At 52.5% G+C, this 11,772-nt stretch overlaps 7 protein-coding genes across 7 annotated transcripts; 2 read left to right on the top strand and 5 right to left on the bottom strand.

The window, feature by feature from the left end:
* Positions 1–75: 75 nt before the first annotated feature.
* VTP21DRAFT_10501 (uncharacterized protein) lies at positions 76–869 on the bottom strand (the record flags this gene model as incomplete). Its single annotated transcript, XM_069389845.1, has 3 exons — positions 76–183; positions 270–544; positions 620–869. The coding sequence occupies 3 exons, from the start codon at positions 867–869 to the stop codon at positions 76–78; spliced, it is 633 nt and encodes a 210-aa protein (XP_069253124.1).
* A 101-nt stretch (positions 870–970) lies between these two features.
* Positions 971–2,403, top strand: VTP21DRAFT_10500 (uncharacterized protein; the record flags this gene model as incomplete). Its single annotated transcript, XM_069389844.1, has 3 exons — positions 971–1,117; positions 1,190–1,369; positions 1,804–2,403. 3 exons carry the CDS (start codon positions 971–973, stop codon positions 2,401–2,403), a joined length of 927 nt encoding a protein of 308 aa, XP_069253123.1.
* A 441-nt stretch (positions 2,404–2,844) lies between these two features.
* Positions 2,845–3,887, bottom strand: VTP21DRAFT_10499 (uncharacterized protein; the record flags this gene model as incomplete). Its single annotated transcript, XM_069389841.1, has 2 exons — positions 2,845–3,639; positions 3,768–3,887. 2 exons carry the CDS (start codon positions 3,885–3,887, stop codon positions 2,845–2,847), a joined length of 915 nt encoding a protein of 304 aa, XP_069253122.1.
* Positions 3,888–5,976: 2,089 nt separating this feature from the next.
* Positions 5,977–6,307, bottom strand: VTP21DRAFT_10498 (uncharacterized protein; the record flags this gene model as incomplete). Its single annotated transcript, XM_069389840.1, has 2 exons — positions 5,977–6,140; positions 6,229–6,307. The coding sequence occupies 2 exons, from the start codon at positions 6,305–6,307 to the stop codon at positions 5,977–5,979; spliced, it is 243 nt and encodes an 80-aa protein (XP_069253121.1).
* A 990-nt stretch (positions 6,308–7,297) lies between these two features.
* VTP21DRAFT_10497 (uncharacterized protein) lies at positions 7,298–8,466 on the bottom strand (the record flags this gene model as incomplete). The annotated part of the gene is made up of 3 exons (XM_069389839.1): positions 7,298–7,890; positions 7,958–8,110; positions 8,184–8,466. The coding sequence occupies 3 exons, from the start codon at positions 8,464–8,466 to the stop codon at positions 7,298–7,300; spliced, it is 1,029 nt and encodes a 342-aa protein (XP_069253120.1).
* Positions 8,467–8,566: 100 nt separating this feature from the next.
* Positions 8,567–9,055, top strand: VTP21DRAFT_10496 (uncharacterized protein; the record flags this gene model as incomplete). The annotated part of the gene is made up of 1 exon (XM_069389838.1): positions 8,567–9,055. One exon carries the CDS (start codon positions 8,567–8,569, stop codon positions 9,053–9,055), a length of 489 nt encoding a protein of 162 aa, XP_069253119.1.
* A 459-nt stretch (positions 9,056–9,514) lies between these two features.
* VTP21DRAFT_10495 (uncharacterized protein) lies at positions 9,515–11,551 on the bottom strand (the record flags this gene model as incomplete). Its single annotated transcript, XM_069389837.1, has 8 exons — positions 9,515–9,673; positions 9,786–9,986; positions 10,099–10,381; positions 10,481–10,651; positions 10,732–10,848; positions 10,915–11,006; positions 11,079–11,203; positions 11,287–11,551. 8 exons carry the CDS (start codon positions 11,549–11,551, stop codon positions 9,515–9,517), a joined length of 1,413 nt encoding a protein of 470 aa, XP_069253118.1.
* Between the last annotated feature and the right edge of the window lie 221 nt (positions 11,552–11,772).

Here is an 11,772-nt window from a genome sequence, read left to right as displayed (position 1 = left end):
CGTACGACGACGACGAGAGAGAGAGAGAGAGAGAGAGAGAGAGAGAGAGAGAGAGAGGGCAAACAATAGCTTACATCAATGAATTTTTTTGAAGTTCGAGTTGGTCTTGAGCAGACGCTCGATGGTGGCGATGGCGAGGGGAAAATTTTGGAGGTATGGGCTGTAGATATGGAGGCACGCGTGCTAGCAAGAGGAGAGAGAGGTCGCGTTAGTCGAGGAGGGCGAGAGAGGGGGGGAGAAGCGAGGAAGAAGAGCGGGCGGTTACTTACAAATCGAAGGAAGAGGTCGCCGAGGAGCTGCGTGGGGCCCCAGATCTGCTCCCGCTCGTCCAGCTCCTTTAGAAACTGCTCGTGCAGTTCGATGAGCTGGTCCAGGTTGCTGAAGATGGCCTGGATGTCGTCGGGGGAGAGCTTGGCCGAATTGCGGGCGGTCAGGGGCTGGGCGAACACGTCGCGCACCCTCAGAAGCCCGCTCACATAGGTACGCTCGGTCGAGAAGATCTCGTGGGCCGCCGCCTCACGCTTCCGGTGGTTGAGCTCCGCGTCTGCAGGGGGAGAGGGCGAGAGCGGTTAGTCTCGGACAGAGGGAGGGTTGGAGGGGCCAATGCCTCGTCACTTACCGATATAGTCCTCGTGCTGTTCGTCGATGAAATAGTCGTGCAGCTCGTCTATCAGGGTGACGCCGTCCGCGTACTCGCTCTGTAGCGGCGACGAGGGCTCGCTGGTGAGGATCGAGCCGTCGGACAAATACAGCGAGGCGGGCGACGGCAGGCCGCGTTCCGAGAGCGTGCGGGTAGAGAGGGCGGGCTGCAGGTGGTCGTAGTCTAGCTGGTATCCCGAGTCCGCTCTCTTTATTGCCAGGGAAGCCATGTTGTCGAGGAGAAGAGGAGAGGGATATTAGCGAGGGATTTTTGCGAAGGGGGGGGGGGGGGCAGAATAAATAAGCCGGAATCGGTAATGCAAAGACAGCAATGCTGTTAGCGGGGGAGAGCAACGCCGGCGACGGCAATGGCGAGGGCGACAAGTGGAGGGAGAATGACGGGCCCGACAATGCTAATGGCAGCGGGGGGAGGGCGAGGAGGAATGATGGAGGGAATGAGTGGACCGGGCGGGAGGGAGTGCAAATAAAACGAAAAGCACTCTCCTTAGGAATGAAACAGCATGCTGTAATATGAATTGTTCTGAGATAGTGTCGAGGTTCGAATTTTGGTGCCTTTGCACGACGCACCGTGCTCAACTCTAAAACCATGGGCGATGCGGCCATTCGATTGGTTTCCGGCTATGAGACGGGGGTGTTACCGGCCGAATATGAGCAGCTCAAAAATAGAAAGGCCCAGCTCGATCCATCCCGGGCCGTTGCCATAAGCGCGGTGTGGATATGGCTCTGCTGCATGCAGAGCCATGATTTCACCACAGGAAAAACAAATTAGCAATGTTTCAGTGGGACTTCGTGATTTAATTAAACTCTATGGCGGCTGCCGCTATAAGAGGCCTAACCGCCCCCCCCCCTCCCCCTCCCACGGCCCTGCTGCCTTCCCTCAACACCGCGCACGCGTGTTTCTGCAGAGTAAAACACGTTCGATTTAGAAACATTCACGCAGCGCTGCAGAGCCGCAGCACCACGAGAGACAAGGGAGGAGAGAGGAGAAAGAATCCCAAACAGAAAACAAGCTCCAGCCGTTCCTGTCCACTGGTAGCAGTTGTGTATCCGGCCCCTGAACTATCCCCCCCCAAACCTAACTCCGTGCAAATGGCGGCCCCCCGCTTGTTCAACCAAGGCCTGCCGCCGACCCCCCCGCTGTAGCTGTCACCAAGGGATGCCGAGCGAGTTGGGCGAAACTTGGCCGGAAATGTGGGCTCGGCGGGCGGGCGCGACGGCCACAGGGGAAGGGGGCGGCCGGAGGAAGAGAGTTTGGAGCGATGGGGCCCGCCCGAGAAAGCCCTCGCTGCATGCCTGTCGGTTGGCACCGGCCACTCGGTCAACCCTTCTCACTCCCCCGGGCACTCGGTTTCGCAGAGTCGTGTTGGGGAGGCTTGTTTCCCCCTTTTGGGCCGACGTTTGTGGCAGCCATCCCCCCAGCGCCAGACCCCCGGCGGAGATGGGAGGGGGAGGAGCCTCCCACCGAATCTGCCCTCCCCATCCAACCGGCAAGCGATCCTCGCCTCCCGCAAAGACAACCTAAAAACAAAGTGGGAATCCCGTCTCTCCTTTTACACCGAGCAGCGCTGCCATTTGCGGAAGGAGAAATGGATCAAACTCAGGCTTGCTTACGTGGGATCCCTTTCTTGTCGTCATGGCTGCTGCGTATTCTTGGCGTCCTTCCGGCCGGGTCGGCCAGACGCGCCTCCTCAACCTTGGACCACCCTTCTCGGTGGATCCGCCACGGCCCACCTGGGCTCGTGAGCAGCGGACGCGTGAGCTTGTCCATCACCAATGTCCATCCATTTTCCTTTATTGTTTAGAGTAAAAAAAAAAAAATGCAACATCCATGCAAACCCAACCAAGGTCCAACCACGCTTGTCTGCCTCGGCTACAAGCAAAAAGATAACAGAAAAAAGAAAAGAAAACAATAGAAGTGAGAAGCATAAAATAGAGAATAGGAAAAAGAGAATGAATAGCAAGATAGGGAATATTTCTCGTTGGAGAGAGGAGGGGGGCGAGGGCGAGGGCGAGGGCGAGGGTGAGGAAACGGGGGGGCGGGGAAAAGGTTAAAGCTTTTACTCGTACAAGAGAACACATAAATATGTATAAAAAAAGGGGTGTGTGTGTGTCCAGTCTGTTCTTTTGGGGAGCGGACGGGAGAGAAGGAGGAGATATAAGCAGATTGTATAGCGGCGATCATATTTACAAGCGGAGGTGTTGTTCCTTCTGCTCCTTCCGCCGGATGAAATACTTGGCGGCCTCATACACGCTCCAGGACAGCGCGGTCGACGGCATGTGGGCCAGGATGCGGGGCTGCAGCCCCCGGAAGAAGCCCCGGGGGCCGTTGCGCTCGTACACAAGCTGCGCCCCCTGCCAGAAGCCGGAGCAGTTCTGGATGCGGGGATCGGTTGCCTGGCCCCGCGTCTGCAGCAGAGTTTTCACCACGTCCAGCGGCGTGGTGGCCGCGGCCGCCACGGCGCCCGAGAGCCCCCCCGACACGATGTGCACCCAGGGGTCGTACTTGTTCTCCGGGTTCAGCAGCTTGCGGAAGAACTCGTACGTGGTGAACTGGATGGACTGGAATGGAATCGACATGGAGAGCGTGGTGGGGTACGAAATGTAGAATGCACGCAGGCCTTCCACGCGGTACACAGAGCGCGCACATGCCATAATGGTCGGGTGAGTGGATCCGTGCAGCTGCATTCTCTGCTTGATCACATCAAAGGGCGTCATGAATGCATCGTGGAAGATGGACGCAATCGCGCCCGCCACGGAGGTGGCTATGGGGTGGTAGCCCTCGCGATTGCCGCCAAAGACATCCTTGCACTTCTCATACGTGGCAAAGTACAGGGCATGGGCTGGTCCCGCCCCGAGAATCACCGAATTCACGCCTCGCCACAAACGCGTCACGCCTTCGGTGGACGTGATGCGGGAGAAGGCATTGCTGATGCCCGTGTACACCGCGGCAGGGGACGGATTCAGAATTTGCATCCGAGTCTATAAGGGGAAAGGGAGCCGGAGGGGAGCCGGAAATGCGAGAAAAAGGCAGAGAGAGTTAGGCATGGCCAAACCATGGCAGTCTATTTTTGTAGCATCCAAGCGAGATGGGGGAGATGAGTCATCACCTTTAAAAAATCCACCGGGTACATAACCACATGCTCGGTGATTCCGGCGGCGGCCCCTGCCATAAGATGCACGTAGACTGGCGCCGTCTCCGGAAGCGCCTCGTAATCTTGATCACTCATGAAACAAAAAGGATCGGGGAAGCAGGAGAAGTTGGCTCGAAAGAACAACAATGGGAACAAGAAGGAATCAACACTGGGAGAGCACAGATGGCAACGTAGGGATGGTGTGCGCAAAGAGGAACAAATAGGCTTCTTTTCGGTCCTTCTTCTTCTTCTCCCAGCTTAGTTTATTTCTAATGACTTTCTTGAGCTTGACAGTGAGCAAGTTGGCCTCCAATTTTATAAACAGAAAAGCGGGACTATTTGGGTTGGGTTTAAGTCCCGGCTGCGCTATCAACCGAGTGTTCGGACTTTGAAAAGCATTCTTAAACTTCGGGATAGCCACGACCGATGGCTAACCATGCTCATGCTCCTCAAATGGACTCTGGAATAAATACAACCAGTGAAACACGAGCGGCGTGCGTCCTCCCCGAACCTGCCTGGTCTCTTTCTCAGGTCTCGTCCGCTATCCAAGCTTCTTATGCAGTCGCCTTTTGAAAAGCTCGAAAAGCGAACAACCCCCCTCGCGATAAGGAGGAGGGGGTCGGATGCGAATTTTTCGGTGGCCAACGCCGAAAAGCAACTTCGGTCATCGCCTTGGAGCATGACGTACCTCTCCAGATATCACCAGATTTTGCTCCAGCATTTCGGCTGACCTTCACCCTTCATTATCAGATATTACTCATCCCTTACTAATTGGAGTCATATACAACGGGGCGGGTGAATCTGGGTAGCACCCCAAGTTGAAGCATCCATGCGACCAGTGCATGACCCATGGCTCTATGCACATGACAGGATCCTGTTTTTCCGGGAGTCCGGCAAGCGGATTTGGCATGGACACGGACGAAGCAGAACGAAATGCCAGTCCCCCCCCCTCCTTAATCCAGCGCAAGAATGACTTCATGAGCAGTCCTTCAAAGTAAGCATCCTCCCCCACTGGGTCATTGAAGAAGACTCGATCCTTCCCCTGAAATCCTTCTACTAAACACTAAAAACCATCCTCCCTGGATTAGACTCCCCTATCCCTCGTCGCTCCTAATGCTTTTTTGTTCACTGCAAAGCCAATCATGCACATTTGCCCTCTTCTGTCTTTCTATTCATCATTCATATCCTACCATGTCTACCAGAATCAGATAAGGCGCTTATTTCCTCTCCTTTGTGTCCCCTATCAGTCGAAGTTCCATGGAAGAGGGTCCCTGGACCCTAATTGATTGGGTGGAGCGGGATAGGCTGGAGTAAGAATGACTAGATAGACTTTTGCCGATAGGCTGTCTGGCTTACCTTGATGGCGAAAGTTTAGGCTTTTCATATGCCCTTGCCTCTTCCTTATTGGTTACGGTGTCCAAATGCTCCTTAAAAAGGAGGAAGGCGACTGCATAAGATAGAGATGATTCATCATGCTGTGACGTTTCCGCTTGAAGAGTCTATTTCAACTTAAAATCGCATGCTTTCGGTACTCTTATACATGTTCGAATATAGGTCTCCAAACCCATGACATAACTAGAGTAGCTACATGCTGGTCGACGCGGCCGTCACTAGATCATTCCCGACCCCTTCCCAAGCTCATCAAAGTGTTGCTAGGTTCACAGAGAAACAAAGTATTCCTTAGTAGTATGTGCAAGCATTGAACCGCCGCGAGAGTATCCATGAGGGAAGATCGAGAGTTAACCGCCCTTCTCAGAGACGTGCAGCCGTAGGATCAAGTTCATCATGGGTAAATGCGTATTCAAGCCGTCTCTTCGTCTCCGTGATGAATGGGCAGGAGGAAATCGGCGCACTGTCAAAGACTAATTTGATTAAAATACTAGTTCGAAATAGCCTCCACCTTGGAGCTTTTTTTTATTCACTTTACAATGATGATATTTTGGGTGTGTATTCAAACAAATCCAATGGGAAATGAAATCAGATACTATCTAGTCCCAAGGAAAAGAAGCCACTTTTCCAAAAATTAAAATACTTAATATCAATGGTTTTCAAACAGAGGAAGAAAGGGGGGGTATGGTGCCTTTCGACTTTTGTATAGATGCAACCAGACATCTAAAAAACATTGAAATATATACAATCTGCATATTTCATGAACCAGGGTTGGTGAAGGAGAATGAATTCAACTCTACACGGAAGAGAGATAGCCGCTTCTGGCAACACCCATCGAGGGTGTCTTTGCGGTGGCAGGGGTGGAAACAGTGCGGGAGACGACACGAATGTTGTTGTTAATCACAAAGGTGTAGGAAGGGTGCTTATAGCGGATCTTTCCGGCAGATTTTGTCTCAACCACTAAGATGTGTATCCTTGGAATTGGGTTTTGACCTGGATTTTTTGGCGCTATAGATGGAAACAGTTGAGGAGACGACGCGAGGTTGACTATGGATAGTGACGGTGAAGGAGTTGTGTCGATATTGGGTTTTTTGAGATGCGGATTCAAACGCGAGGATATGGGTCATATTTGGTGTTTGTTTATTGGAAGCGGTTGGAATTGCTTTTATCTCGAGAATATTGTGAGAGGAGAAAAGAGAATGAGTTCGGAAGACAGGCTGTCAAGCCGGGCCATCTTATATACGGAGAGAGATCCATCTCGCCCTCTAGTTACGGGCAATACAGTTCCTATTATGGAAAGTCAAGGGAGAGAAATTGCCTTAGAAGGAAATTTAGGATGATTTTCGTCAACTAGACCTGAATATACAAAAACTCTAATCTCCTTATATGGAAGAAGCTAGGTTACGTCGGGCTGTGGTGGGTTTCGTTTGGGGGTGTTGCGACTAGGGTTAGGTTTGGTCCGAATTGGAGGATGGAATGACTAAGAGCCGTGCAATGCCTAATTGGGCCTTTCACAGAGGTGAAAATTACCATACTTGACCAAAATCCATAAATCGAGATGGACAAGACGACTTTCTCCCTTATGCGGCCATTTCTCTTTCTCCATCTGAGAAGCCTCCTATCAACGTGTTTTGTAGATCGCCAGATTTCGGCTCGCTCTCTATTCAGATCCAACACTTCAACCTATTTATGGCTATGGGCCCCATTCTCATTCCCTCGGCGGCTTCCGGTCTAGTTCACCGGGCGTAGCACGCTGGGCACTATGAGCCTAATGTTATTTAAGGTTGTCAAGTAGGTTTCCCCCTTTGACAGCCTTAGAAGGGCCCTCAACGATGTCACGGACGGCTACGGCCATCCCCTAGGGGCACAATGTTGCGCAAAGCAGCGGCTTTTTCTTACACGGCCGAGAGAAATGAAGCATTACTTAGTTACATTCAATAAAGAACAAGACTACCGAAGGCTGAGTGTATTAATAGGAAGATACTGCCATACAAAATGATAAAATAAAACGAGTGTATAGGGAGTGGATAGGGCAGGTCCCTGGCGAGAAGGCCAGGCTTCAGTTCTAAACTCTATCGGGGGTCCACCAGCAGACCTGTGGCTTATCCCAGCCTGCATCAAGCTTCGGGCCTCTCCTCTTCCTCGATCTCGCGCGAGCATCGGCTGCACACTTTGCGCTGCGAGCACGACCTACACAGCTGCGCTGTCTCTTCGTTTCCTCCCTTGGCCGCCTCCCAGCTTGGTCGGTCCTGCTTGTCGTCGCGCTTCTTGGCCGGTCGCCGGTGGACCCCGCGAACAAAGTCTCCCACCTTGTCCAGGAGGTCCTCCAGTTCCGCATGGGGGAACAAGCAACCGACCAGGAAGCTGACCGCGGCGACAAATAGCATCCCCGTCGCAACCATGGTGAGCCACGTCGCCGGGCCATATTCCACCTGTATCGCGGGTGAGCTGGCGAGGCGCTGCACCTGGTAGTAGCAGGCGATGGCGAGGACGAACCCGAGCGCGGAGATGCCTGCCCCGAACAGCACAAGAACCCCGGCAAGACAGGACGTGTATCGACGGTGGGCAGAGCACACCCCCAGCAGCCACCCGCCACCCACGGCGAGCACCCCGGGAATGAAGAGAATGGACACCACGGACGCTACGGAGGAGAGCGCCGCATCCTGTGCGATTTTCCCATTCCATGCATTGAAGAAGGGGGCAGTGGGATCTATGAGGGGAAGGGGGACAGTTAGCATGCGTAGGAGGAGGAAGGGAGGGCGAAGCGCATGAATCACCTAGCATGTAGCCAATCTTCGAAATCCCGCACTGCTCAACCTCAGTCGACGTGCCTCTGCACCAGTTCCACAGCCCAAACGTATAGAACTGAGAGCCGTCGTTTATCAGCAGAAAGTAGATGTTCTTCAGGAGGGGCCGATTCTCGAGATTCCCTATGAGGACGAAGATGAGGAGGACCATGCCCCCCAACGCACTTAGCCAGCCGCCGATGCAAAAGAACATTACAAACAACCAGGAGAGGCCTGCCCGTGCCGGGGAAACCGGCCGTAGGAATAGTGCGGGGAAAGGAGGGGAGGGGAATGCTGGGCGCCATGTGGCCAGGTTTGAGAGGGCCGTTTGGCGCGGTAGCTGGGGCCTTTGGCCGGCTTCCCAGTCGAGATTCGCTGGCAAAACTGAAACTTGTCATGCTAGCTTTTTGACGGAACTTGTGCATAATTTCCTCGAGCTTGGCCTCGGGTGATTGGCCGGGGCCGCCAAATGGAGTCTTGTGATGCACGAACTTTTTCATTTTCATCACGGTTTCAGTCGCCCCCCTTGGGCACTTTTTCTCACCAGTCGCCCGGCTTGAGCATTGCCAACTTTTCTCTCGCAGTTTCGGCCCAGGAACCATGAACAGCTCCTCCATCCAGCTACGCCCCACGCCCCCTCTCTCATCACAGCCACAGCTCCCCCCGCAGCAGCAGCAGCAGCAGCAGCATCCCAGCAACCTCGCCTCGTCGCCCCCGCACGGCCTCAATGCACACGCCTCCAGCAGGGCCCAAGAGCCGATTCGCCCGCGATATCGGCCTCATACTGAGCCAAGCACCGAGGTCCGCTGCATCGAGCCCCCTACCCACTACGACTATTCGCATGCCGCCCCCATTATCGTGCTGGCCAAGGACAATGGCTTTGTGTGGAGCGAGCAGGCTTTCCTCGGAACTCGCTCCTATCCCTCGTACTATCGGCACGTCTTGCACCGGCAGGATGAGGAGAGAATGGACATCGAGGATGAGCGCATGATGACGCCGCGATCCGTGGCCTCGTCCGGATCCAGCAGGAAAGAGGACGACGTCGTGGAGATTCTCCTGGATGGCGAGATGGGAATCTTGCCCGTGTGAGCTCCCCCTCGCTCCTCGCTGCTCCCCATCCCCATCCTGTGTGTATATACTTGAAGCCTCTTCTTTCTTGGAAATATTTTACTTGTTTTATATTGTAGTTCTTACTGTCAACTCCATCACTTACATATATTATATTTTATTCCAAGTCATCAATGCCAAGCATCTATTTATGATTTCACCGCTGCCCTTATCCATTCTCCTGTATTTTCTCTACTAGTTCTATTCTTCCTCTTTTCTTTTCCATAGGGGTTGCAAGGGTCCCTCCCGTGGACTTTGGAGTTTCTTGGTGAGTTCTTGACGTTGAAATATATTTATAATTCCATATCATGGAGAGGTCGCCCCTCAGCCTCCTACCAGCATAACTTATCCTCTCCCCCCCCCCATCTCGCCCTTCATCCACAAAAAGAAAGCAAAAAAAAAAATTCTACCCATCCTTTGAAAAAAAGAAAAGCCGCCCCCTTACAACATAACAAGCCCAACCTTGTTACGTTTCACCTCAGGGCAGCGCCAATTATACATGTAATAGTTCAGGAACCCGTCTCCCGGGCCAAACTTGAGCTCATCAATGAAGAGATTGTTGTCCAGCAGATCTAACCCATTGAATACGTCAAATCCAAGCTATAAGCATCCGCAAAAAAAAAAAACAAAGATGCCAAGAAACAGCGTCAGCATCCGTGTAGACGGTGAAGGCCTAGCTCCTCCGTAGAAATGAGTTGGGACTTTTGCTTACATTCTTTGCCATGACAAGGGCATCTTTCATCAGAGACTGGAGGCGCGTCTTGAGCCACTTTTCATCATCACTGGAGGGTGGATTGACGGCATAGTAGAAGCAATAGGCGGCATGGATGGCCTTGTGCACAGGGTTTCCGATGACCGTGGAGGGGAGGGAGTAAAACGAAACGAGATCGGTTATCTTCTTGGTGGAGGAATCCTAATTTGTCAAAGTGTAGAAAGGAAATGAGTGAAGGAATGAATGTGTGAAGGGGTGATTTCGTAAATGCAACTAAATATAGGAGCAGATGAGGGAAAGTGCGAGTACATACCTCCACGACATAACTCCAAACTACGCCATCGATGGGTTTAAACCAGTGCTCGAACTCGGCGTCGGTCTCGAAAATCGGTGCCAAATGGAACTTGGACAGATAGTTATTCAAGAGGACTCGTGCCTGAGGGATATCGCGTGTCTCGAGGGGGCGGAACCCGGGCAGCTGTGTCTCCGAGGGAAGACGATAGTATTTGAGCATGCGATGCATGGTTTGATTCGGTCGAAGATGTGAGAAACCCGCCTCGACAAGCTTCTTGTAATTGATGGATCGATGGTAGTATCTATAGGTGAGGAAGATGAGGATAAGGACGAGGATGAGCAATCCGTGGTCCCTTTCCCCCTGGGACAAAAGGCTCTGGGGAGAGAAGAAGGGACACTACCTGCAAGTGCCGATAGGGGTTGGGATAACCACACCTGCTGTATACACGGCTTGGAATATGTTATCGAGGTGGGAGCGGCGGGTGATCTCCTTGATCAGCACGGGAGCGAGACGTTTGTTGCGCAGCTTCTTGTGCACACACAGGAAATTGATTTCGGTCAGGTGATGCTTACTGAAAGGAGGGGGGGGGAGAGAGGGCCCCGTCAGCTATGAGACGCGAGCTGAGAAAGGGGGAGATGAATGGTCACTTACTGTTCATACGTTCTGAGGGCGGCAGGAATTCCACTGATAAAGGCTACAAGCTTTTTGTTTGAGGAGACGCGAACTCCAACATGCCACGATTTCCTATACCCTGGAGGCGCCAGTGCCCTAGAGTCGAGAGAGAGTTAGCGAGAAAAAGAGGGGGGGGGGTGTATACGTGAAAGAGATGAGCACCATTTCAAGAAGGCCGCAGAATAATCGAATCGGAACATGGCGTCATCATCTTCAACATAGTTGTTGGTGAGCAACTCGTAGAGTTCTTGAATCTATAGTCCCAAAGAAAGTCTCCTAGATTAATGGAGATGAATAAAGAAGCAGCTCAAAGAAATGAAAGCGACCTCATTGTCGTTATTAATGTCGATTTCACACCACTCAAAGCTTGCGGGGAGAGGGTATGGATCTTTCCGAATCTGATCGTGGGGTACATCGGGTTCAATGGGTCCCATCGCGTCTCTCTCCTCAGCTACACATGGAAAAATAGATAGGAAGAGGCTTCACTTAAAAAATGGCCAAGTGCGTCCTTGTTAAAAGTCTCATCGTGCATACCAGATTTGACGACGGGTTGCGTGTTCCAGAATGCATGGTCTACGCTCTTGGTCCTTTTCTGTTGGATGGCCGCTTCTAGCCGAAGCTGCGCGAGCAAATCCTGTATTTTCTTCTCATTTCTCCCCGTCTCTTTCAAAAGGGACTTTGCGGCGTCTTTGGCCATGTCCTTCACATCCTCAGGAAGCTCCTCTTTCGGGGCTGAAGCATTCGCATCGGCCTGCTGATCGGCTTGAGGCTTTTTGTCCTTCTTCTTGCCCTTGTTCATTGCTCCCGGCCTTTTGTCTTGCTTTGTTTTTCGTTAACTACTAGAGCACTACGCTTGCTCTACCTAACGACCAAACGCGATTTCGAAACCTCTCGAATGGAGGCTTTGTTTTTCTTCTAAGCCACACGTTCGTCCCACCCGAGAGGGGCCTAGTTTCGACAAGGCCTAGGCTTGGCCAACGAATGAACAAAATACAAGTAGACTTTATTGCTTCTAAGTTC

Source organism: Calcarisporiella thermophila (assembly GCF_041956535.1).
Source record: "Calcarisporiella thermophila strain CBS 279.70 unplaced genomic scaffold VTP21scaffold_7, whole genome shotgun sequence".
NCBI lineage: Eukaryota > Fungi > Calcarisporiellomycota > Calcarisporiellomycetes > Calcarisporiellales > Calcarisporiellaceae > Calcarisporiella > Calcarisporiella thermophila.
This window is presented reverse-complemented; position numbering and strand designations above follow the sequence as displayed.